The sequence below is a fragment of the Podarcis tiliguerta genome (assembly GCF_965153285.1).
Source record: "Podarcis tiliguerta genome assembly, chromosome: 6".
Lineage (NCBI taxonomy): Eukaryota > Metazoa > Chordata > Lepidosauria > Squamata > Lacertidae > Podarcis > Podarcis tiliguerta.
The window spans coordinates 74724800-74751561 of NC_139539.1; the positions used below are offsets into that span (position 1 = coordinate 74724800).

Here is a 26762-nt window from a genome sequence, read left to right on the forward strand (position 1 = left end):
CTCCTTTTTTTTTTTTTTTGCAAATTTGTTTATTTACAATCAAGCGGCGTCTAGAATTTTAAGGCACATAAATGAAATTTATGATACGGCGTTTTGACAGTTGCGCGCAGCTCATCATTCCAGTCCAACCCCTTGCGGCGCAGGGAACTTTCGCCCCACGGTGTGGAACTCGAACTCGAACCCACCACCCTGAGATTTAAAAAATAAAATAAATCTCCTGCGCTCTGGGAAGGATCTTATGCATTTTCGGTTTCAATAAAAGCAAAAGGCCTGTTGGTAGATAAGAGAAGCCAAATCCCACCAGGGTGGGAAACGCTAGAGAGAGACGCGCTTCGTAAGCGGCACCGCAGCTCCGCAGCTCCGCGGAAAGGGCGGCTGCGCTGGTTTTCCTGTGCGCCTGCTCCGCGCGCCTCCAACCGGAGTCCGGCGTAGGCGGCGCTTCAGCCGAGTCTGCGACGTCCCTTCCTCGCTGGCGGCGGCCTGCAGCAAAGGGCGGGTGTGCCGGCGTCTCCTTCTCGCTCAGGTCCGCAGGCTCCGGGGCTCGGATCTTCGACGGCGGCTTCCGATCATGGGCGATCCACAGCCGGTGGAGATCGACGGCGGCATCATGGAAGGGGTGAGCTGGGGATTAAGCGCGGGGCCGGCTGCCTTTCTCGGGGTTCATAGCCGCCATGGACCTGAATGAATGCGTTTTTTGGGGGGGGGGCGGACTGGCCTCCAGGTAGATCGGAGTTGCACTCTTGGATATTGGGGGGGGGGCGTCTCCCCTTCGATTCCCTGCCGTGGAGCCGTATAACTCCTTGCTTGCTTTCCCCAACGGGAATGCCAAACTGCTTGTGTTTACCTTTCTGCTTACCCCACCCAGGTTACTTAGAGTAGGCTGCAGCCCTGCTCGGTGGGGCTTGCTTCTGAATAGAACTGTAGAGTTGGAAGGGGTCCCTAGAGTCATCTAGTCCACCCCCCCCCCCCGCGATGCAGGAATCTCCGCAAAATCAGCCATGACAGATGGCCATCCAACCTCTGCTAAAAATACGTCCAGGGAAGGAGAGCCCACCACATGGGTAGGCAAACTAAGGCCCGGGTGGGACTTGTGTCCGCATGCATACAAATAGACTGGGTAACTGCAATAGCATCACAGTACTTAATTTCTGGAAAGAGGAGCAGCCTGCCTGGAAACAGTGACAAGGCTGTACCTGTATGACAGTCACTTCTATCTTTTTTTTCCTTCAATTTTTTTAATTGATTTTCCAAAATTTAAAAACAAACATAAATCTTAACTGTACTTAATCCAATCTTAGTAACATTATTAAGTGACTTCCTCAAATCCCCCTGGCTGAGTTTCAGTGTATATCATTGTAACAGTTTTCCAAAACAAATTTCTCATAAAATTAACTTAATCACTTAACATATTTCTTTCTTTTCATTTTAACTTTAAACATATTATTCTATAACATCACATATTTAAGTCCTAAGCCTATCGGGTATTTGCAAGTATTTGTATTTAAATTATCTTAGTATATTTAACTAAATAGTCTTTGAATTTCATCCATTCCTCCTGGTACTCCTCCTCCTTCTGGTCGCGGACTCTTTCAGTCAGGTTGGCTAGCTCCAAAAAATCCATCATCTTCATCTGCCATTCCTCCATTGTTGGTACTTCTTGTGTTTTCCAATTCTTGGCTAACAAAATTCTAGCTGCAGTTGTGGCATACAAAAACAATCTAACATCTTTCTTGGGCAATTCCAAACCTGTTATTCCAAGAAGAAAGGCCTCTGGTTTCTTAATAAATGTATATTTCAACATTTTTTTCAATTCATTATAAATCTTCTCCCAGAAGTCTTTCACCTTGGGGGCAGGTCCACCACATATGATAAAAGGTACCCTCTTTCTGGCATACATTTCTGGCATAAATTATCATTATTATGATATATCTTTGCTAATTTTACAGGGGTTAAGTACCATCTATACATCATTTTCATAATGTTTCTATCTGTAGCAAGTATTTGATCCTCTCTTTTCCTTTCAGGGTGGCCAGATCCTGCGCGTCACCACAGCTCTGAGCTGCCTCTGCGGTACGCCCTTACATGTGAAAAATATCCGAGCCGGCAGGAGTCAGCCTGGCCTTAGGTAAGACCAGGAGAACAGTTGTCAAAGCGGTTTGCTTTAGGAGAGGCATTGGGGAACCTCGTTGCCCCCAACCTGGCAGGCCAGCTTTGATAGGACAGCCCACCTGTCAATCACCCGACCCCATGATGCTGTGCATCTGGACATTATCGCTTCAGACTGCAGGGTGGGAATGTCAACGTGGCTGAATGCACATCCATTTTGCATAGCAAAGCAAGTCGGGGTGGGCAGTCATCAAGGACCACCCTGCTGAGAGGGTCCTGCTCCTGCCTCTATCTACCTGACCCAGGGTGGGGTCTGACAGGCTTCATAAGGACTGGCATTGCTGCCCTGCAGAGAGTACTGCTTTTTCTGTTAAATTGATTTTAATTTTTTTAAATGTACTTTTCAATCATTTTGAAAAGTGATTTAACTGTTTTTAACGTACACCCTCTGCCGTTTTAAAATGTGTTTCGGGGGAGGGTTGTGGTTGTTTTTGTTTGATTGTGTGCTTCTTGGTTTTGTGTTCTGATTTTATCCTGTGAACTGCCCTGAGGCCTATGGGTATAGGACAAGTGTAAAAATTATAATCATCATCGATAACACTTGGGGAGGTAACCTGTGACTCTTCAGCTATTTGTTTATTTTATTTATTGCTGGACTACAACTCCCATCCTCCCTGACCTTTAGCTGCGCTGATGATTGTTTGGAAGCCCACAGAGTCCCCAGTCCTGTTCTAGGGCAAGATTCTCCCCAACACACTCGTTTTCTATGTGTAGGAATCTTTTGTTGTTCTTGCTGGGTAGCATTCAGTCATATGAGCCTCTGCTTGCAGCCGGAAATCCCTTAGCCCCCCGTACAGACTTAGCATCTCTTCTGTGTGCTAGCAGTGATTGAGGCCTCATGTGCACTGTGCATTTAAAGCATTATTGTGCTACTTTGGACAGTCACGGCTTCTCCCAAAGAATTATGGGAGCTGTTGAAGGATACTGAGAGTTGTTAGGAGACCCCTCACAGAGCTACGAATTCCAGGGTACTTTAGCAACCAGTCCCTCTTCCCAGGGAATTCTGCAGCTGTGATAGCGCTGGTTTCCTCTTTCCCTGGAAGATGATTGCCGCTATGACCACTAACTTTCTTGGCCAGGGACAATGGCTGCTCACCCTGAGCTTGCAGGCAAGTTACTGTTTGCACCTCTGGTGCACTGGACATTCAAAAATCTAGCATTCTTTGCTACATGAGTGCATACGCAGGCTTTGCTTCTGTTCTAACTCAGTCCTCTTGACTTGAAGGCCTCAGCACCTGTCAGGATTGAAAATGGTTCGCGACCTTTGCAACGGGCAGATGGAAGGTGGAGAAATCGGATCGACCGAAGTCACTTTCGTGCCAGGGAAGATCCAGGGTGGAACCCACGTCGCGGATACCAAAACAGCGGGGTATATCTCTGCGACTTCTTTGGGTGCTGATGTAGCAATTGTCATTCCGTGTTCAGGGATAATATTTAATAATAATAATAATAAAATTTATTATTTGTACCCCGCCTATCTGGCTGGGTTTCACCAGCCACTCTGGACGGCTTCCAACAAAGATTAAAAATACATTAAAATGTCACACATTAAAAACTTCCCAGAACAGGGCTGCCTTCAGATACTTCTGAATGTCAGGTGGTTGTTTATCTCTTTGACATCTGATGGGAGGGCGTTCCACAGGGCGAGTGCCACTACCCAGAAGGCCCTCTGCCTGGTTCCCTGTAGCTTTGCTTCTCACAGTGAGGGAACCACTAGAAGGCCCTCCTCTCCTATATCCTCTCCTACTATCCACAACATTCCCACAGATAGAAAATTGCATCTGGGAGTTTTGGAATCCCCATTGGCTCCAGTCCCTCCGTAATAAATAACACATTCTGTCTGTGTCTCATTCCTGTTGCAGGAGTGTCTGCTTGCTGATGCAAGTTGCAATGCCCTGTGTGCTCTTTGCAGCCTCTCCATCGGAGCTTCGTTTGAAAGGTGGCACCAATGCAGAGATGGCTCCCCAGATTGACTATACAGTGATGGTAAGTTGACCCTTCCATCTTTGCAGCCCAAGTCAGTCCTTTGCTTCATTAGACTTTGGCAACAACGTTACACAAGAAAGCTACATCCGAAATAAATTGCCACCAAACGGTTAAGTGGACCTAAATTCCAGAAAGTGGAGATAAAGCCACAAAAAGTTACTAGTTCTAAGTTTTCCATGTCCACCTACTTTGGCGTTGTGGCATGTTGTTGGCAGGAAGGAGGAAAGAAAAAAATTGTTTTTGGTAGCTTCCCTGACAAGACTACTTGAATGGTCTGATGCTGCAGCTATGATGGTATGGCTCTGAGTAGTCCTTTGTCAGGCAGATGTCAGATTTGTTGTTGTTGTTTAGTTGTGTCCGACTCTTTGTGACCCCATGGACCAGAGCACGCCAGGCACTCCTGTCTTCCACTGCCTCCCGCAGTTTGGTCAAACTCATGTTGGTAGCTTCGAGAACACTGTCCAACCATCTCGTCCTCTGTCGTCCCCATCTCCTTGTGCCCTCCATCTTTCCCAACATCAGGGTCTTTTCCAGGGAATCTTCTCTTCTCATGAGGTGGCCAAAGTATTGGAGCCTCAGCTTCAGGATCTGTCCTTCAAGTGAGCACTCAGGGCTGATTTCCTTCAGAATGGATAGGTTTGATCTTCTTGCAGTCCATGGGACTCTCAAGAGTCTCCTCCAGCACCATAATTCAAAAGCATCAATTCTTCCGCGATCAGCCTTCTTTATGGTCCAGCTCTCACTTCCATACCTCACTACTGGGAAAACCATGGCTTTAACTATACGGACCTTTGTTGGCAAGGTGATGTCTCTGCTTTTAAAGATGCTGTCTAGGTTTGTCATTGCTAGGTTTGTCAGAGCAATGACAAACCTAGATGTCAGACAGTCCCATATAAAGGCAGATTATTTCTTTTATATAGGCAGATTTATTTCCTTTAACTATAATAAACGCATCTTTGTCTGATCACTTGGAAATAATTCTCACTTGTCACAGGTGACTATGTGAATGCTTGTCTACCAGCCTGGTCACTTCTTGAAACCATTCATTCAGGTGCTATAACTTCTTATTTGTTGAAATAGATGGGATTGTATAAGTAGCACAGTACGCCTGACTTCAGAATTGTGGTTCCTTCAGAATTTTCTTTGCAGTTCATTTCCTTGAAAGGCATGCTTCAGAAGAATGCAACTTCAAACCATGGATTATTTAACTTCACTGGAGTTTGTTTTAAACCAAGATATACATAATGACAAACCAGGATTTGTGGAAACTAAAAGTCAGCACTGCCCATCGACTCAGTTCAGACATAATGTCAAACCATGATTTTTCCTTATGATTTCCCTGTCATGTGCAAGTCTTTTTCTAGTGTGCAGCAAGCCATGACTTGCTTTGCCTGATTGCAGGGAACTGATTTACAAAAACTTTATTTTGCCTGCAAGCCACAATCAAACTGTGGTTTCAGATAATAGTTTGCAAATAAATAATGATTTGTGCAAATCAGTGTTTTCTGCATTCAGACGAATTAGAAGTGGCTGCTTTTAATCTACCTCCCCATCACCGTTGCCATGTGCAAATGAAGGGGAAGAGGGATTGTGAGAGTCCAAGACTTGTTTTTACCCTGTTTTTTATTCTGTGAACTGCCCTGAGATCTCATGATAATAAATTGTTATAAATCATAATAAGTAATAAAACAATAAGATTGAATTAAGCCACTACTTTACTAGCAATTTTGTTTGTTTGACTTGTTGCTTGTTACCCAAAGGTTTCCAAGTAAACATTTAAAAACATAAATACCTCATGCCATTAAAAGAATTCATGCAAATTAACTAGTTGTCATTTCTAGCTAGCTATCTTTCTATCGCTATATATGCAGAGCTTTTTTTCAACCAGAACTTGCCGGAACTCAGTTCTAGTACCTCTCAGTTCTGGCGCCATTGCCATTCTAAGAGAACAAGGGACGTGTTCATGGTGAATTTTAGCCCCTCTTTTTCCAGAAAAATAGCACTGTATCTGTGTATTATATATGCACAAAACAACCTCCCATAGCAATGACTGACATGTGTGCTTTGGCAGCACACAAGTCAAAAACAACAACATTCTTTTGACACTCTGACAGGGTGATAGGAAGGAATATTTTGCTCACTAAAATATGTATGTATCTGTGTTTTTCAGCAAATGTATTTACTCTCCAGGTCTTCAAACCAATGGTTGAGAAGTTCAGTTTGACTCTGGACTGCGATATAAAAAGGAGGTAGGTCTCAGGCTCCTTTTGTGACTGTGAGGATGAGATTTGAAGCTTTTAAATAACTGCAGTTTGATATTGTGTTTGAACCTTGAACTGTGCTTAAATAAGCCAGTCATAAACTCGAGTTTTTATTTGACTTGTTTCTTCGTTGCCATGACAGGAACATTACCTGGCCTATAACCTGCTGTTTCTTGACAGGGGCTACTACCCCAAGGGGGGTGGCGAAGTGATCATACGGATGTCGCCTGTAAAACAGTTGAGCCCAATTGACTTAACCGACCGCGGCACCGTGACCAAGATACACGGAAGAGCCTTCGTAGCTGGAGCTCTGCCAGTCAAAGTGAGCCTGTCCTCGTATTCTTAGGGCGTGTCATTTTAGGGGGTAAAACTCATTTTTTTGCAAATTTCTTTCAGTGAGGGGGTCACAAAGTTTTTGGGCGTGAGGCGTTCAAATCTGCTCTTTATTTTTTTGTGATTGGACAGCTCTCAGCTTGGTAAGTCCAGCTCATTAACTGCTTTTGGAAAACCAAGGCATTTTAATGTTACCTTCTGGAAATGTCAGTTAATACTAAATAGATTATATATCAATCTTACGTTATATTACTAACTGCAAGTACAGTGGTACCTCAGAAGTCACACAGAATCCGTTCCGGAAGCCCATTCGACTTCCAAAACGTTCAGAAACCAAGACGCGGTTTCCTATTGGCTGCAAGAAGCTCCTGCAGCCAATCAGAAGCTGCGCCGGACGTTCAGGTTCCAAATAACGTTCGTAAACCAGAACACTCACTTCCGGGTTTGCTGAGTCCGGGAGCCAAAACGTTCGACTCGCAAGGCGTTCGGGATCCAAGGTACGACTGTACTTGGCAATCATTTTTAATGATTTCTGTGCAATTCGACACACATTTTACTTGCCAAGCAGGACCAAATTGTATTAATTTAACCAAAACATCCTGTCAAAATATAACTTTGTAGCACCCCTCCTTTTGGTGATCTGTCAGTTGAAAAATTAAATGCACCCTCATGGGGAAAATGCATGTGTTCTGCTGCACATGGTGAATAAAAAAAATGTGTAGCTACTTTCTTTCCAGCATATCAGTGAATTTGTAACGCATATGTATGCAGGTGCCCACACATATTTTGTTATAGAAGCATAAGGAGAAGGACCATAGTTTTTTATGGGGGGTGTCTCAGGAGCTATCACTGGCACCTTTGATTCAAAGAAGGAATGGGGAGCATGTGATAAGACCCCTGCCAGAGACTCTGGGGGAGCTGATGTTGGTGAATCAGCCTGACCTGGAATAATGTATCTTCCAGGGTCTCGTTTTTGTGACATCGGAATAGCACCTCTTTCTAAATATGCAGAGGAAGCTAATCCAGATATAGCCAGCCAATGGGGGTGCCCTGCAGACATTATAGGGCACTAACTCCCATCAGCCCCAATGGCTGGGGATGATAGGAGTCCCAAAAACAAATTTTGGGAAGGCACTACATTAGCTACCCCTGACCTACATTGTATAGACATTGTCTAATAGGCCGCTCTGAGCCCGGCCTTGGCTGGGGAGGGCGGGGTATAAATAAAAAAATATTATTATTATCATTATTAAGCGTTTACCAAGCAGTAACACGCTTTGCGTATATGAGACACTTTAGCAAGCCAGGTGTCAACCTGCCGAGGAGTAAGGAGAATTTTATCGCCCGTTTTGTATGATAGAAGCCATTTTCTACATAGGAACTTCAGACTATGGTGGAAAGCTCTTCTGTCGAGGTTTCAGTTGTTTTTCTTTGTTTGACCTCGTCACGTCAGTTAGCAAAAGACATGGCGTCGGCGGCAGTGAGGTGCATCAAAAAGGAAATCCGAGACCTTGACGTCAACATTGAGGCCGTTCGAGAACCGGATAATGAGGCCTTTGGAACCGGAAGTGGAATCATGTGAGTGGGCTCAAATTGCAGGTTTCCGCATGCTCGCTATCCAGAAATTCACTTATCTGCACTTCAAAGTTTTCCAAAGGCTGTTTTCTATGCATAACTGTTCCAACATCTCACGATCCCCCCTTCTGTTTAGAATTGTTGCAGAGACTTCCACAGGTTGCTTGCTGGCTGGATCATCGCTTGGTAAAAGAGGTGAGGATTTGGGCAAAGAGGATTTTTAATTATTATTTTTTTGGAAAAGCTTCTAATGGAAACTAATTTGGCGCTCTGACATGCTTCGTGGTGGTGTCTTATTTTATATTATCCATGTTCTGCATAATTACGATGTAATAATTACAGTCACTAAAAGGCCACATTCTTGAGCTACGGTAGCTAACCCTTTTTTTTTTTTTGCACATAGCTCACACAAGCACAAAACACTTGCCACGCATGCAGCACAGGTGTGTTAGGTTCTACCTGTGCTTCTTCTTCACACAGGTAAAAATGCTGACAAAGTTGGAATCGAAGCTGCTGAGATGTTGCTTGGAAATCTTCGACATGGGGGAGCAGTGGACGATTATCTGCAAGACCAAGTAAGCGTTTCGTGTAGAGCTGGGAAGGCAAACCTTTTGCCCTCCTAACGTGGTTGGACTCTGCTAGTCTGACCAATGGCCAGGGCAGAGGGGAGCTGTGGTCCAGTAACATCTCCAAGGCCACAGGTTCCCTATCCTTGACACAGAGGCTCCCGCATATAATCATAGCGGTCAACTTTTCCCTTTTCTTGTGAGGAATCCTATTTGGAATAAGGGAATTTCCCTTAAAAAAAGGGAAACATTGACAGCTATGCATATAAGGAAACAAGAGTTTGACAAGGGCAGGTGGGAGGCACCTCCCAAAACGAGAAGGGCAGAATATCAGGCTTGTCGGTGGTCTTGAAAGGGCTGCACTCTGGCACCTACCTGGGAGTAAGTCCCCTTGTGACACAGGTGGTCCAAACCATCGAGCCTCTTGGGCTTGCTGATCAGAAGGTTGGCGGTTCGACTCCCCGCAACAGGGTGAGCTCCCATTGCTCTGTCCCAGCTCCTGCCAACCTAGCCGTTTGAAAGCACACCAGTGCAAGTAGATAAATAGGTAGCACTGCAGCAGGAAGGTAAATGGCATTTCTGTGCGCTCTGGTTTCCGTCACGGTGTCCCGTTGTGCCAGAAGCAGTTTAGTCATGCTGGCCACATGACCCAGAAAGCTGTCTGTGGACAAACGCCAGCTCCCTTAAACATTAAAGTGAGATGAGCGCCGTAACCCCATAGTCGCCTTTGACTGGACTTAACCGTCCAGGTGTCCTTTACCTATGCTGACTTCTGCAAAGACATGAATAGGATTTTATTGTGAGTTATGTGGGCAAGGAGTGTTACTTCAACTGGCTTTCTTTAGCTGCCATGGGAGTTGCATCACTAATAATGATGTGGTTTTTTTTCTTCCTCTCTCTTCTCAAGCTAATCATTTTCATGGCTTTAGCAAATGGCCTCTCCAGAGTGAAAACTGGACCAATTACTCTCCATACAAAAACTGCTATACATTTTGCAGAACAGCTGACAAAGGTGAGTGATACATAGTTTTCTTTTGTTTTAATGTCGGTTGATGAGTACACACTTCACAGACTTGCTTTCTCTAGTTACCGTAGTTTTTGCTCCATAACACACATTTTTTTCCTCCTAGAAAGTAAGGGGAAATGTCTGTGCGTGTTACGGAGCAAATGCTTCCCTCCTCCGTGGCTCGCTTTGAAAGAGCAAAGCGGGAGAAGAGCCGCTGAGTGGGGAGGAGAGAGGGACAGAGAGCCTGCTTCTTTAAAGGAGCAAAGCGGGAGAGGAAAGGAGCCACTTACACGAGTGTAAGCGGCTCCTGTCCGGTTGGCTCCTTTAAAGCAAGCAGGCTCTCTGTCCCTCCTCCCCACTCAGCTCGCTAAATAGCAGCAAAGTTTTTCAGCTCGCTAAGCCGGGGGGATGAGCCGGGGAGGAGGGAGAGAAGCAGAGCCTGCTTGCTTTAAAGGAGCAAAGTGGGAGAGGAGAGGAGCCTTCTCCCCTTATACCCCTCTCTTGCATTATTAGCAGCATCTTTCTCCACACACCCCACGCGTGTTCCTTCTCCCCTTAAACCCCTCTCCTGCATTATTAGCAGCATCCTTCTCCACCCACCCCACGCGTGCTCCTTGTCCCTTGAGTGCTTTTCCTTCCCTCCCCACTTAAAATATGGTTACAAAGCACAGATCCACATGGATCCTCAGGATTTTTGCACTGGGTCACCCCAAATTCACCATCAGATCACATAGCATGTCCATGGCGACAATTTGCACCAAAAAAAATCACGCACCCACTGTTGCCTGGGGCCGCAGTGGTGCAAAAACGTGGTTACAAACATGGATCCCCGTGGATCCTCAGGATTTTTGCATTGGGCTACCCCAAACTCACCTTCAGATTACATGTCTGTGGCCACAGCATGAACCACAAAAATCATACATCCACTGTTTCGTTTAGAATATTTTTTTTCTTGTTTTCCTCCTCTAAAAACTATGTGCGTGTTATGGTCGGGTGCGTGTTATAGAGCGAAAAATACGGTAGATATTTTCAGTAGTTTATGCTGCTGTTATGGAATAGTCTCCCTCAGGTGGGGGTCTAGCAAAGCCTCCTCAGGTCTGTTCATATGACAGGTTTACTCACGCTTTTAACACCTCAAGTTTTAAACTGAATGTTGTTTACTATCAGTTTTGTGTTGTTGTTGTTGTTGTTATAGTATTTTATTTTCAGAGCCTGATTTTAATAAGCAATCTCTTGCACGTCATGCAAACAATATACAGGTGTGCATTTTAAAGAATACGTTAATAAACCCACTTTATGACACTTAAAATTATTTTCATTGCAGGCTAAATTTACTGTGACAAAATCAGAAGAGGACGCTTCCCCCAAGGATGCCTACATTATCGAGTGCCAAGGAATTGGACTGCTAAACACCAATTTGTAGCTGCTGCTGTTTGTTGGAATGGTTTAATTATTATTTTGGCTTTGTTTTTGTTTTGCCTTTAAAAATATTGCTGACATCCTCAAGGGAGAAAAGTGTGATTAGTGTTAGGTTTGAATTAATTCTAATAAAGGACATCCATTTTGGGCTCTCTAGATAATAAAAAGCCTATATTGCTGCTGTTAAACACAGCAGATGATCAGTATAGATCACAGCAGAGTGGGGAAAGCGATAGCTTCGGCTTTTAAAAACGGACTTCTGCGATTCGGTCGTCCCCTGTTGGGAGCTGATCATATGGAATCCTTCACGTGCGTTGCAACAAAAATGTCGGCAAAAAGTCATTTTCAACAGTTTCTGTTCACATCTGTCTTTTTATTTCTGTAACCCTTTCTTGCACACGACTACAGATAAAAATAAAGCAGTCTCAAAAGATGAAGATATTTGCTACTTATTACCAGTAAAAGGGCAGAGGTTTGCAAATAATATGGGGGGCATTTTCTGACGGTGGCACCTGTATCACCTGGTTTGCATCAAGTGTGCAGGTTCCGGAAAGGGAGAATGTAGCTGTGTCCCTTTTCCCTGCCCATTTACTGCTGCAAGCTTTGACTTAGTGCAGTTGCTCCCAAACTTGAAAACTGCCGAGGGTCTCCGTATACGCGCTTAATGATATTTCTGCCTGTTGTAGCAATTTCAGTGCGCTGTGCTAGACGCCGTATGCTTTATAATTGTGTTTTCGTTGCTCCTTTTCTTTCTTACGTTGCATTTCTTGTAGCCCAGTTTGAGTTCTGCTGTAACGCAGCGCAGTGCAAGAAAGAGAAGAAGCGATAAGAACACCATTAAAAATCAGTGCGAATATTTAAGGCAGACATGCCACAAACCCTTCACACTTGGCACTCTCCCAGTCTGCAATTTCTGGCTGTTTTTTAAAAATATATAAAATGTATTGAATATACATCTTTCCAGCGTTGTCTGTACTTTGCCCCATGTGCAGAGTTGGAACTCAGAAGGCAGAGGTTGGCAGAGTGATAGTTGTTTTAATTTGATCAGTCACGTGTTGTTAGTACAACATCAGGGCCCTGCTGAGGGGGTGGGTGGGTGGGTGTCCAAGTGTCCCTATTTTCCAAGGACAGTCCTGGATTTACAGAAGCTGTCTCAGTTTCTGATTTGATCCCAGAATGTCTCGCTTTCCCTTAGGACATCCCTATTCTCATTGGAGAAATGTTGGAGGGTATGGTAAGACGTCTCTGTTTTCATCAGAGGGTATGCAGTCATGTAACCCCCGAGCCAAGGAGATAAGTAACCAGTGCTTTTTTCCCCTGGGGGTAAGCAGTACCGACACCTTTTTCCCCTAGAAGCAATGTAAGTAACTATACAACCTTTAGAAGACACCTGAAGGCTGCCCTGTGTAGTTTTATTATGTTTTTATATACAGTGGTACCTCAGGTTACATACGCTTCAGGTTACATATGCTTCAGGTTACAGACTCCAGTAACCCAGAAATAGTACCTTGGGTTAAGAACTTTCCTTCAGGATGAGAACAGAAATTGTGTGGCGGCAGCGGGAGGCCCCATTAGCTAAAGTGGTGCTTCAGGTTAAGAACAGTTTCAGGTTAAGAATGGACCTCCAGAACGAATTAAGTACTTAACCCGAGGTACCACTGTATGTTGGAAGCAGCCTAGGGTGGCTGAGGCAACCCAGTCAGGCGGGGTATAAAGAGTAAAATTATTACTATTTTTATTTTATGGAATAGGACATCCCTATTTTCATCAGAGAAATGTTGGAGGGTATGTTGTGTGTGTGTGTGTGTGTGTGTGTGTGTGTGTGTGTGTGTGTTTGATACTTTCACCCCTCCCATTGCAAGAATCTCCTGATCTGATGTTTTGAGAAAGGAGGGGGCGTAAACTGCTCTTCTACTGGCTGCCTGGCTGTGTGGAGAGAGTCTTACCTATGTAGTGACTAGATGGCTGACTGGGATACGTAACACTCATGCAAGCCAGTAGTTTGTTAGTTTGTAGTAGCTATTAGAAATAAAAGGAGCTATGCTTCACAGCTATCTTCCGCGTTATTTATACTCTGCATGAGTCTGGTGTTCACAATGCCCAGTTGCGAGTCCAGTGCATTGGGACCTGTTTTCCAGGATTGGAAGGTCTCTGAAAGTGCTCCTGTCACCTAGCCCAGTCGGGGCAGAACCGGTTACTGAGCCCAGTCACAGACATCGGTTGAAAGGCGTACTGACGTCTGTGTGTGAGAGAGATAATCTACCCTGTTAGAAGCAATAGGAAGCCCAACTGGGGCAAGGACTTCTTCTGGAGCAGGGCTTACAGGACCAGGAGCCAAAATGGCACAATTCCAGGCAAACCTGCTTCCAGGAACTCTCCTGGTTTGTGCAGGTGTTAGCTGATTTTCACCTTGCGTTCCGTCAGCCAGAAAGCTTGTCTGTAATCCCTTTCCAAATGTGTCCCAATGTAGTGACAGAAGCTGGGGCGGCTTGATTTTCTTGTTAATCTCACAGCTGTTCAGCTGTATTTGTAATGTTTGGAGTTTGTCTGAAGGGGGCAGCAGATAACTTATTAAACCCTATTAGTATCCCTCCTTTTAAAAAAATACAATCGCAAGACTTTTTCCTTGAGTTTCTTGTGTTTTCCTCCCCTCAAAAATAAATAAATAAAAGGCCCTAATTTATCCATCGACTATTTGCGAAGCTTGAAAAAGTAACATGCATTCTGTGGGTATCTGCTTTCAAAGAAAATAGCACTAGTTCAATGACCAGAGAGTCAATGCCGGAGCCTTGAATCAAAAGTTTCACATCTGTTGCTGCTGCAACAGTACGTGGCCTTGAGCGAGTCTCTTCCAGCATCTACTCAGACCTGCATTACTAGTGCATTGTGACGGTTGCAGAAATCATCCATTGCAGAGTGGAAGTGTTATGACGAACGACAGAAGGTGTTGAATTGTGCTCCTAGGATAAAAGTGTATTTGGTTTTATAGTTAGGCCACTTGGGTTCATGTCTGCCATGCTAACCAATCTGCCACATCATGATATGAGTGATTTATTTACTTTGTGGGATTTGATATCAAATAGGCGTAAGTTTTCCATTTCCATTTTTTGCAAGATAGTAACTCCTGATGCAATTTTGTCCTTCTAAAGACCTATAAAGACTGGTTGCCAAGGTAGCTTAAGCTAAGGATTGGTTTGGGAATTCTTCTATTTTTTTATTATTACCTTTATATACCACCTTTTTCTTCCAAGGAACTCAAGGTAGTGTAGGTTCATCCACAATCCTGTGAGGTAGATTAAGCTGAGAGGCCGTGACTGGCCCAAGCTCACCCAGAAAGCTTCATGGCTGAGTGGGAATTCTTTATATATATATATATATAAATGATTTTTATTAATTTACAACAAAACAAAACAAGACATACATTATTTTCACATTCAAATTTTTTCCAAATCTTTCCTTTTGAACTTCCTTCAGCTTTTCCGTGAATCTTTCGTAGTCATTATTAATTTACGCATTTCCTTTGTTTGTATTATCATTATTTGAATCTTTTTCCTCTACTCCCTTTTAACAATACCTCTCACATTTTCACAGTGCTCTTTTAAAACCCTCTAGCGTTATTTGGCCCTCACTTATATTCTCCAGATATTCAACAAATTTTCCCCAGTCGTCTGTAAACTTTTGGTCTCTTAAGTATCTAATCTTCCCAGTCATCTTATCCAATTCAGCATAGTCTAACAACTTTGATCTCCAGTCTTGTATTGTCGGTATTTCCTGTTGTTTCCATTTTTGTGCCAGTAACACCCTTGCAGCCGTCACTGTGTATTGGAGAAACTTACTATCGTTTCTCTTAATCTCCTTTCCAAAAATACCTAACAGAAAGACCTCTGGCTTCTTTGTAAAAGTATACTTTAGAATCTTTTTCAACTCATTATATATCATTTCCCAGAAGCCTTTCACTCTCTTACATTCCCACCACATATGGTAAAATGAGCCCTCTTTTTCTTTACATTTCCAACACTTATTACAAGTCTTATACATTTTTGCTAATTTTACCGGTGTAATATACCACCTATAAAACATTTTCATAACATTCTCTTTCAATGCCGTACATGCTGTAAATTTTAAGTTCTCCTTCCATGGTTTTTCCCAATCTTCAAACTGAATATTATAACCAATGTCTCTGGCCCAATGTATCATGACCGACTTTACTTCCTCATCTTTTAGATTCCACTCTAATAACAACTTATACATTTTCGACAAGTTTTTAACTTCCTTGTTTACTATCTCTGACTGGAATATTGATTCTTTGTCTGCATAACCACATTCTTTTACATCCTTCCTAAACATTTCATTTGTTTGATAATAATGCAACCAATCATATACATACTTTTTAACTTGTTCATATGGTTTCAATTTCCACTTTCCTCCCTCTTTCAATAACAATTGACCATATGTGGCCCAATCACCTCTCATATTGATTTTCTTTACACTCATAACTTCTAGTGGTGAGTGGGAATTCGAACCCTGGTCTCCCAGCTCCTAGTCTTACACTCTAACCCCGGGGTCAGCAAACTTTTTCAGCCGGGGGCCGGTCCACTGTCCCTCAGACCTTGTGGGGGGAGCTGGACTATATTTTGGGGAAAAAATTGAACGAATTCCTATGGCCCCCACAAATAACCCAGAGATGCATTTTAAATAAAAGGACACATTCTACTCATGTAAAAACATGCTGATTCCCGGACTGTCCGCGGGCCGAATTTAGAAGGCGATTGGGCTGGATCCGGCCTCCGGGCCTTAGTTTGCCTACTCATTCTCTAACCATTATGCCACAATGGCTCTAGGGCAAGTGGGGCAGGGTATGTGGATCACAGACGCCCAATAATGTTCCTGCTGCCAGCTTGGGACAGGACACTTGCCCTCAGTCTTAGAAGCTCACAGGTTGTTGTTGGACCACTAAATAATAATAATAATAATCCCTTTGAAAATTTACAAACCTCTATACAATAGCACACCTAGGGCATTCTCTTGAGTATATGGAAACTGTTCCTTGTGGGGAGAGGTGGGGCTGTGCATCATTTCCTGCTTAGCCAGCTGGTTTCACTGAAAAGGGATTGTGCCAATAATTGAGTAGGAAGGCCAGCGTTGAGCTTAAAAATATACAGATATTTTGTACACTTCAAAGGGATAATCACATGATCCACACCAGATCTTCAGCTTGAAGTGAACCAGGACTGTTCTACATCTCCACAAATTACAGTTGAGCAGCAAGTACACTTTTTTTTTTTTTTTTGATAAATTCAGGGGGTTTTTTTGGAGGTGGGGTTAAGGCAGGAATGGGAGGAAAGAGAAATAAAAGAAGAGTGAAGCTGAGCTACTACCTCAGCAGTGCTAACCTACTGACAAGATAACCAGGGTAGCCAATGTGGTTCTCTCTCAGTATTATTATTATTAATAATTTTAATTTCTATACTGCTTTATATTAAACATCAATAAAGCAATCCAGAATCAACATTTCTGAAGAAAATAAAATATAAAGTATACAGTCAAAGCAACATAATTAACAGGAAACTAAAATATTATCTTAAAGATTTCAAAATAAAACATTACAAAGGAGGTCAAATACAGAATACATATTTAACACAAACAAAGTCAACCCAAAAATCATAATCTTAAATGTTTCAAAAGAAAACAATGCTAAGTGGAGTCAAATATAAAATGCACATTTAAAACAGCATAGTTGTTAAGAGAATATCATTGGACTACAACTCCCATCATTGGCCCTGCTGGCTGAGGTTGATGGGAGCTGGAGTCCTAGCCCATCCCTGGTCTAGCAAACAATCTGGCAGTCTTTGAATTGGTTTCCATTAACTGCTAGACTAACACGCCAGGAATGTTTGGGAAGGAAGGGGACGTTTTTCAGCAAACTGAGTGAGATTATAGGGCATCCTTGCCAGACGTACAATTCCGTGATTGATTTTGCGAAATGTGCAATGTTGCTCCTTTCTCCACCCCATAAATCTTGCCGCTATAGCTCTTCAAGTTGTGTGGCTGCAGCCGCTTAAATACTTGCAGGAATAAAACGGTCTTTCATAAACGAAACGAAGCAAAAACCCCAACATAAACATGACGGAGGAAAGAGGAGGTTAGCTTCACAAATCATGTAGCCCACAATCAAGCAAAAGTTACGCAATTTTAAATCCAAAGGATTTGAGCTGGAGAGTTAAACAAATGCATCAATATCTCCCATGGAGCTGGCTTATTTGTTTTTGCCTCGGTCATGTCTTCATTTTACATTTTTGAGGTATTTTTGAGCCTTGCGGATTTTGTTATAACTTCTGTAAAGCTGGTGTAGCAAATTAATTTTTTTTAAAAGTAAGTATTGGTGTAAGTATAACTCCCCCTTAAACCTGAGGGGGAGATATGAATGTTTTGCCATTCCTGTTTCAATGTCCTCCTACGTTCTGTCGATCTGTTTTTATCCTTTTTATTATAACTGACAAATCTGTCTTTCCTCCTCATTTTGTTAGTGATGGTCTTTCGCTATAGCGGTTAAAAACAGTTTGTTCCTTTGCCCTAGCAAGTTTAACTTCGCCAAAGTCCATGCTGTGTGTATTTGTACCCCAGTTTAGAAAATTAATTGGTCATTAAAATATTAAGTGCAATACATTTTGATATTGGTAAGTAACTTGTTTTTTAAAAAAACAACCCACACGTTTTGAAAGTTCCTGTATTAACTTAAGAGGCACAGTTAATCATAGCTAATCCCAGTGCAACTATATTGTTAGTAAACAATTAGGGTAAAGAAGATTAAACAAGATGTAGAGAATATATTAACCTTCTGCTCAGCGCAAGGCATGAGACATCTCTGTTCTGCTCTATAAATGTACATTACGTTTGCCTAAATAGTTCATGCCAATCTGGATTTCATGCTGCTGGCACTGCAGGAGTTCAGCGGAAGCGGAGAGGTTATTCCGTAATATTGCTCGAGTAGCGAGGGTGGATCATAAATAAATTACCGCTTCGAATAATTTGCCATGGTTGGTCTGAAATTCTGTCCAGGTGGTCATTATCCGATATGCTGCCACCAGGAGGAAAGTGACAATTTTAAGTGAAGATGGCAATCCTAATAATAATAATAATAATAATAATAATAATAATAATAATTTTATTATTTATACCCTGCCCATCTGGCTGGGTTTCCCCAGCCACTCTGGGTGGCTCCCAACCAAATATTAGAAACAGGGCTGTCTTCTAAAAGTCAGATAGTTGTTTATTTCCTTGACATCTGATGGGAGGGCGTTCCACAGGGCAGGCGCCACTACTGAGAAGGCCCTCTTCCTGGTTCCCTGTAACTTGGCTTCTCGCAGAGAGGGAACCGCCAGAAGGCCCTTGGCGCTGGATCTCAGTGTCCGGGCAGAACGATGGGGTTGGAGACGCTCCTTCAGGTATACTGGGCCAAGGCTGTTTAGGACTTTAAAGGTCAGCACCAACACCAACAATTTAGGCTTTCCAAGGCCTTCAGATGTGTGTGAGCTGTGACTGCTTTCTGAGGTGGCTTTATAATAAATTTTAGCTGTCTTATTGTTTTCTTTGTACAATGTGTTGGTGGGTTGTTTTTTTAAAAAAGAATTTTAGAAACCGTCCTGTGATTCTTTTGTAATGAAGATCACTCTAAAATTTTCACTAAAAACAAAAATTTGAAAGCTGCTGATTTGGCAATGAGGGCTGAAGATGACTGTGCTTTCTGAAAGATCATCTTCAAGAGGAAGAATGTCAGTGACATTTTGCTTTTCAGAATGTGCAGCAAAATGCACACACACACACACACAGGTTGAATCTACACACATATTAAAAAATGCTGTGAAATGCTTTTTTTTAAAAAAAAAGTTTTGAAAAATACATTGAATTTTGCATAGCTCACTGTCGCCATCTAGTGTCACATATGTATATTACACTTTACAACACCTTTAAAACGTTTTTATTTGCAGCTGTATAGCTGAGTGCATACACACGACTTTTTTCCAGCCAGAACTTGCTGGAACTCAGTTTCTAGGATGACCTGTGTGTGCTTAGAAGTGGTGGCGTAAGCAATCCCACCACAGCTGTCAACCATCCCTTATTTGGCAGGAAAGTCCGTTATCCCAGTGCTGTGTCCCACGGCTGTCCCTTATTGATGATGTCCCTTAAATTTCCCGGGTTTCAAAGGAAGCAGCTCCTTTCCCTCCCTCTCTGCTGGCCAGGGAGGAGGGAGGCTCCAACTGTGTTGCTTGGCTGCGTTGCTCACCCAATAAGAAGTCTAAGAACGACTGGGGGGGTGGAGCTTGCATGCCTTGTGCCGATGAAATCGGCCATGTTGCCTGGGGACTCGCCTTTGCTCAGTGCTTCTCAGCAGAGAGGTGACGGTGGTTTTCCTTGCTGCAACCCCTTTGCCGGGTTGCTGCACTGTGGGAACCACCGCTCAAGGCTTCGTTTGGCTGCTGGCTGGGCTTTCTGCCTTTGGTTTGGAGGGGCTCAGAAGTCGAACATACTTGTGCTCTGAAAATCCCTTATTTTGGCTGCTGATCCCTCATTTCCGAGGCTGCTGGCCCCTTATTTTCAAATCTGTAAGTTGACAGCTATGAATCCTACACAGAGAGGTGTGCTTCATTGATGGTCTTTGAATGCAGCTTGTCTTGAACTTTCATGACACCCCTGCTTTCTGTTAACTTCAAAATGGCACAAATAGAGCTGGAATAACATTGATCACAATCTCGGAGAAGCAGTTTGGTGAGCCGCTGTCCGCCAGCTCCCAAAGATGGTGCCTCCCTTCCAAATAGTGTGTGGGTGTCTGTCTTGCCCTGAGGGTAGAAGGCAGGGCAGAAACGGAAACAGCTGTTCTATTGTATAAGTGATGCTGATGATTGTTATTCTATTATATAATATTTCTACTTTATAATAGCTACTGGTGATGATTATTTTAATAATATTATGTAAAATGCTTTGTGAGGTCTGCCTGAAAAAACCCCCCAGCATACCAACAACTTAAATAAATAAGCAGCCAGAATTAGGCACTTTTCAAGTCCTTTTGAATTTAGTGGGTTGGGAGGAGCAAAGCACCAACTCAAGTCCCTTAAGAGTGCTTAACTCTGGCTGGAGAGTCCCATTTTCCGTTAGGATGCCCATGTATCCTATCCTACAGAAGACAGTTGTCTGCTTGAAGGAATCCTCTAGGGCTGTGCAGTCCAAATCTGTTATGTACTGAGTTGAATAGGATCCAAACTGCAGCAGTCTGATTGGTCCTAGAACAATAGGATTCAGAATGCAGCAGTCTGATGGGTCCTAGAACAATGCAGCAGTATGATTGGTTGGCAGGAACTACCCAATCATGCTCCAGATAGAAGTGAATCCACAACCTGATTGGCTTGCAGTAGAATTCCGGAATTAGCCAATCATGTGCAGCCCATTGTGTAAATAATGTATATAAAGCAGATACTTTGAGGGGACTTTCATTCATTCCTCCTCACCACTATGAGATGAATAAAGAGCATGAAATCATTGCGTTTGTTTCTTACTTTTCCTTCAAAGAGCTCAAGGTAACACACACGGCTCTGCCTCTTTCCAACGATGCTGTGAGCTTGTCTTTTGGGCATAATTCTTTAGAAGTTAGTGGCCACCAGTTGAAGCACAATTAGCAGCTTTGCTGTTAAATGCTACTTTTCAAGTCACTCAGAATATTTCCCCAGGAATTAATTCTATTTTCGCCATGTAAACGCTGCTTTGGAGCTTGCACCAGGCAGCAAGGTAGGCTGGGTATAACCTACCCACGGTAAGAAGTGCTGATTTCTAGAAGGAAGAAACATTACCGGTATTTATCCCTGCCCCCCCCAAAAGGGGGGGGGGGAATGATGTCAAAAGCAGGACTCTTTGTTCCAGAATTTTTGCATCTTTGCACATTAATTATGGAGAATATTGGTTCTCCTGTCACCATTTTGCATAGAAATACAGAGAGATGGGATGAGCCAGCCTCCCCTTTAGTCCCCATGGGAACAGCTTATTTTTAACTCGATTTCCAGATTTGTATTCATGTGCTTTTACAAAGCTGATCTCCCCTGCTTGGCTGGCACCGTTTATCCTGGGGAGTTTAAACAGCTAATCATTGGTGGGGTTGTTGTTTTTTATATAAAAAAATATTATCCTAAGATCAGCACAGCACTTGTGTGAAGGGAGGAAGTGGTTCGTAGTCTTCTGGGCTCTAAGCTTATGCTCCTTTCATTCCTGTGCTGGTCCTTGTGTCTCCAACAGAAGCATACCTAGGCTCCTGTTATGTACTGAGTTGAATAGGATCCAAAATGCAGCAGTCTGATTGGTCCTAGAACAATAGGATCCAAAATGCAGCAGTCTGATTGGTCCTAGAACAATGCAGCAGTATGATTGGTCCGCAGGAGCCACCCACTCCAGCTCCAGGTGGAAGTGAATCCACAACCTGATTGGCCTACAGGAGAATCCCGGAATTAGCCAATCACGTGCAGCCCATTGTGTAAATAATGTATATAAAGCAGATATTGTGGGGGAACTTCCATTCCTCCTCACCACTATGAGCTGAATAAAGAGCATGAAATCCACTCTCGACTCCGAGTATATTTCAGCTCCCTTGCATTCTTGGCAAGGAGCTATATTGGCACTGTTAAGTTGTGGGCGAACATATCAGACGACACAACCATCTCCAGTCTTTTATAAAAAGTTTGTTGTCTCGATTTCTTATTCTTCCAGCAAGTTTCAATATTTCAGCATATTCCACAAGTTTTTATATCCATCCTTCCTTTGCTGGGACTTCTGCTTCTTTCCATTTTGGGGTGAGTAACATTCTTGCCGCTGTAGTCGCATACAGGAATAAATTTCTATGCATTTTGGGTAGTTCTGCTGTGGGCAGGATCCTTCCATTGTCGGGGGTTGGACTAGATGACCCCTGGGGTCCCTTCCAACTCTGCCATGCTATGATTCTATCGAGCAGCTAAAGGAACAGGCGGGGGAGCAAGATGAACAACAAGGAGAGGCACAACCACACACCCCAACAGCACCCTCTGGCCTGACCCACGTTGGCCTCATCCCAGCACACTTTGCCCCCCCCCCTTATTTTTCTTAATTCAGCTGCCTGACAACCCAGCAGCCTAGCCCCTGTTTGCCAGCTGATGTCACAAAGTGCTGCTTTGCAAACAAACCTGCAAGAGGGATGCCTGTCAGATGATGGTGAAAAACTTGGCAAGACAAGTGTGCCCATTAGCAATGATGAGAGGGACCTCTGAAGGTAGGAGGAGCTCCAAGGCCCAGAGGAGATGAGTGGCATAGAAATATTATTATTATTATTATTATTATTAGCATCACACGTCACTGATGCATGTGGCTTAGCTCCCTGGCATGACTTGTCCACAGCTGTTGATAGCTTGGCAGGTCCTCAGCTGTGTCCCCAGATGATATTTTCTGTTGTGAATAACTGGTTGGTTACTTCCTCTGTTTTGTATTTTCCTTTCTGTCTCCCAGGTCCTAAGACAGGCAGGCCACACCGGCTGCTGTGGCGCAGTGAAGAAGGGGAAGCCGCCTGGAAATTGTGAGATGTTAATTCCATGGGGAATCCATTCCCCACATGTGCCAGGAGGTTGTGGCGCCAACCTGAGCAAAACAGGGCTGGGCTGGGGTGGAGCAGGCCTGTCTCGGCCCCCCCTTGCCCCCTCCTTCCAAGCCAGGGATGGAGGGCCGTTTTAAGCATATGCAGCGCCGGGGTGCAAAGATCTACCCAGCGCCCCTAGGTTGCCCAGAGTTGTCAACATTTTTTAAGGGGCAAAGTTATTGAAATAGTTTTTACCTTTAGAACCTTTAGAACAGTTGTGGGACGCAGGGACTCACAGCGCAAACCAAAAGGGGTGCCAGCGCCCCCCCCACAGGGGCGAATGAAGGGAGTGTGGGTTCCACGCTGGGGGGGACGACAAAATGTTGGGTGGCACAGTCACCGTGCTGTCTGCCCGCTGCCTCCCCCCCTGCATGGCGGTTAAGTGTTTTGGCTGCGTGCGGAGCGTCGTGTAACGTTGTGGGCGCTGTGTGATGCATCCTGTTGTGTGCGCCAAGCTGTGGGTTCCTTTGCTGGCTTTTCTGCTGTTGGTGCACACTCCCAGCGCCGTCCAATGTGGGGTGCCAGTGCAGAACGATGGGGAATGCAAGCGGCATAGGAGGCAACATCTCCGGACAGGATCCGTACGCTCCTATTTCTCGGGTTTTGTTGCTGCCTTCAGTACTGTTGGTGCGCAGCAGATCCCACCACGACGTTACACGGCGCTCTGGGTGCGGCACTGAAACAGTTAGCTGCCATGCAGCTGGGGCAAGAGCCAACAGCCGAGCAGAGCAGAGACTGTCGGAGCACCGTGGGCTCTGCTGTGGTGGCTCTGTCACCTGTGTGTGTGTGTGGGGGGGGGGGTCTTACTAGCCTGGCTCTGTCACCTGTGATAGAAAGAGCAGCATGATATGAAAAGACAGAAGTGGGTGACTGTATTCTTGAGAGAAAGGATATATACTTGTTTTACTTGTAGGCAGCCTCAGGTTTTTCTCATGGGACCTGCATGCTTTCAGTTGGGTGGGGGGGTTGGTCTGATCTTTGTTAATGCTGGGTAGAGCCAAAGGAAAACGACATACACCGAAAGCTGTAATGCCTGGTACAAGTGCGTCCAGGTTTAAATAGTTCAGCTAAGAATCTAAGCACTTGAAGTGTGATGGGTGTTTTCATCATCAGGTTGAGAAACTCTTGAGTGTGATTCATTGCCCGTGAGCTTGTCTTCTGCAGTGCAGCTGGCTCACCCGACGTTTTCCCATTTCATTTTTCAAAACCGGGATTTGCACTTTCCGAAGATTGTGCTACCAACACAATTAATCATAATGGCTGTGAAACAGAAATCACAAACGGTAGCTGTGCAATAGCTCAGGTGTTTATAGTTCTAAACCTAATTGAGTTTTTTGAAACAAGCAAACAAACAAACAAATGTGTACCCTGAAGGTGAGGCTGAAAAGAATATTGAAAAGCAACCTTTGAAGGACCTGTGTGAAAATGTGATGAATTTGCAAATAAATGGACTACTGCTGTGAGATTGGTGCTTCCAGAAGACCTGATTACTGAACATTCATCTAGATTTGTTTGTAGGGCGATTAGACGGCATTGGCTTTTAAGGAACATTAATTTGGATTTGTTTGCAGGGAGGATGAATGACATTGGGTATGGTGCAAGTGAAATTGGTGGCACGAGATTGAATCCAACCCCAAAATACTGATGGCCTAGAAGCAGCCCTAAGCCATGGTCCCATCAGTGTGAGGATTTCCACTCCCCCCTTCCTCTGCACCCCCTAAATCTATTTTAGGGGGTCCCCCAACTCTCCAGAGCAGATCTGAGGAGGCACACAAGGAGGAAGGAGGAAGGGGAAAGTCCAACTGCAGAAATGGAAATCCTTGTGCCAACAGAATGTGTTAGTTAGATATCACTCACTGCTTATCGGTAGCATCTTGTTTCTAATTAAAATGGCGGCCCAAATCCCTTGCACTTCAAATGACCTCGGATTGCAGCCAAGCTCCTTCTCTACCCCAATAATTTTTTTGCAGCGATGCAACTGCATCATATTTGTGCATGATGATCAATAGACATCACCCCTACACACTGATAGCTCTGCTCTCTGTCACTTGGAAACGAAACGTATCAGCTCCAAACCACATGGTCATCATTCCGGCATGTTCTGATATGATACTGAGAGAGGCTTGTCCTTCTTCTCTGTCAGCCTTCTCAGCGACACTCTCTTAAGCATAGACGTCTTGGAAAGACAGCCTTTAAGTGGCTCTCCAAAGTAAACATCCACACACACTCAATTTGTGTAGGAGAAAATGAACGAGGGCATAGAGTAACCATATGGTAAGTCAAATTACTAATATCACGTTCTGTTGCTTCCAGACATGTTGTAGGGGCCCAATAAAATCACCAGGAAGAAGATCAGAAAAGAAGTAAAATTAATCTGATGGAAATCAAAATTTAAGATGCAAATTAAGGCCAAACAAATGAACACACACAAAAATCCAGATTACAATCTAGGTAATCTTAAGAATGAATTTATTTCTCTCCCATAGAAGTCAATAGTGGTTCTCTTTGGCTGGATCCTGGGTCATAGTTTTAACAAGCTGCATTCTATGTTCATTTAATTTTTGACGTCATTCCACTATAAATTATTATCTGGATCCCAGTGACATTATGCTTGCCCTGAAAGTATGGTACTATCCTATTCCTGAGCATTAACAGAATGAACAGATAGGTTGATGCTGGAAGGCCTTGTGAAACAGACCATCTATGCAAAGAACAAACTAAACCTTGCCTTTAATAATTAAAAAATGCTGTTTGAAGACTGGGAAAGATTGTGGAAAATGACTTAAAATTTACAGATTGCTCTCTGTTGAAAGAAAATTATATAAAAATGATGTACAGATGGTATATAACACCAGTGCAAATAGGAAGAATGTACAAAACTGCTTCAAATATATGTTGGATATGTAAGGAAAAAGAAGGGACCTTTTATCATATGTGGTGGGATTGTTGTAAAATTAAAAAAATCTGGGAAATGATATATAATGAATTGAAGAAAATGTTCCAATTAACATTTGTAAAAAAACCTGACGCCTTTCTGTTAGGGATTGTAGGAAAAGCCCTGCCAAGGAAATTGGAAAACTTTTTCATGTATGCGACAGCGGCGGCAAGAATCTTAATAGCACAGGGATGGAAGAATGAAGAAATCACAACCAAAGAACTGTGGCAAGAGAAACTGATGGACTATGCGGAATTGGCAAAACTGACATATAAACTACCTGATAAGGACAACTGTGACTTTAAGGAAGAATGAGAACGCTTTGCAAAGTACCTAAAGAAAGAACAAAACAAACTAGACTCCTTGGCAGGTTTTGAATAAACACTCACAAACTTTTTATTGATAATAGCCAGTCAGAAAAATTAAGCATCTATACAACTTTGTAACATGTAGAGAATAAAGTTTGTTGATAAACCAGAGAGAGGAGCTGAGGGGAGTCGGGGGGGGGGAGTGGGTTACTTTATGGGGAGGGGGGAGGGGGAAAATGGGGGGGGTTAAGGATGATATGTTTTTTGATAAAATGTTTTGCTGAAATTCCTAATAAAAATATTTAAATAATTAAAAAACGCATATCTCATTGGTTTTAATGGGAAATTTCAGCATCTCTGCAACCATTTCCCGTTTAAACTGGTGGAACGTAAAAGTAGACAATAGGAATGTGATTGGCCAATTTGATATTCCTCTCTCAACAGCACAATTTCATTTTCAGGTAAGATGACCCTTTGACATGGACAAAAGCAATTCATATTTATAGTCTATGATTCTGTGTCGCCATAGAAGCATTGTTGTATGAATGACTCAGCTGCCAGTT

General features: G+C 43.5%; 1 protein-coding gene across 1 annotated transcript; it reads left to right on the plus strand.

Moving 5' to 3' along the window:
- Nucleotides 1–423: 423 nt before the first annotated feature.
- Nucleotides 424–11749, plus strand: RTCA (RNA 3'-terminal phosphate cyclase). Its single transcript, XM_083445233.1, has 11 exons — nucleotides 424–616; nucleotides 2025–2125; nucleotides 3392–3535; nucleotides 4029–4152; nucleotides 6343–6401; nucleotides 6594–6735; nucleotides 8200–8324; nucleotides 8458–8516; nucleotides 8802–8896; nucleotides 9795–9899; nucleotides 11218–11749. The coding sequence occupies exons 1-11, from the start codon at nucleotides 569–571 to the stop codon at nucleotides 11314–11316; spliced, it is 1101 nt and encodes a 366-aa protein (XP_083301359.1). The 5' UTR covers nucleotides 424–568; the 3' UTR covers nucleotides 11317–11749.
- The last annotated feature ends 15013 nt before the right edge of the window (nucleotides 11750–26762 follow it).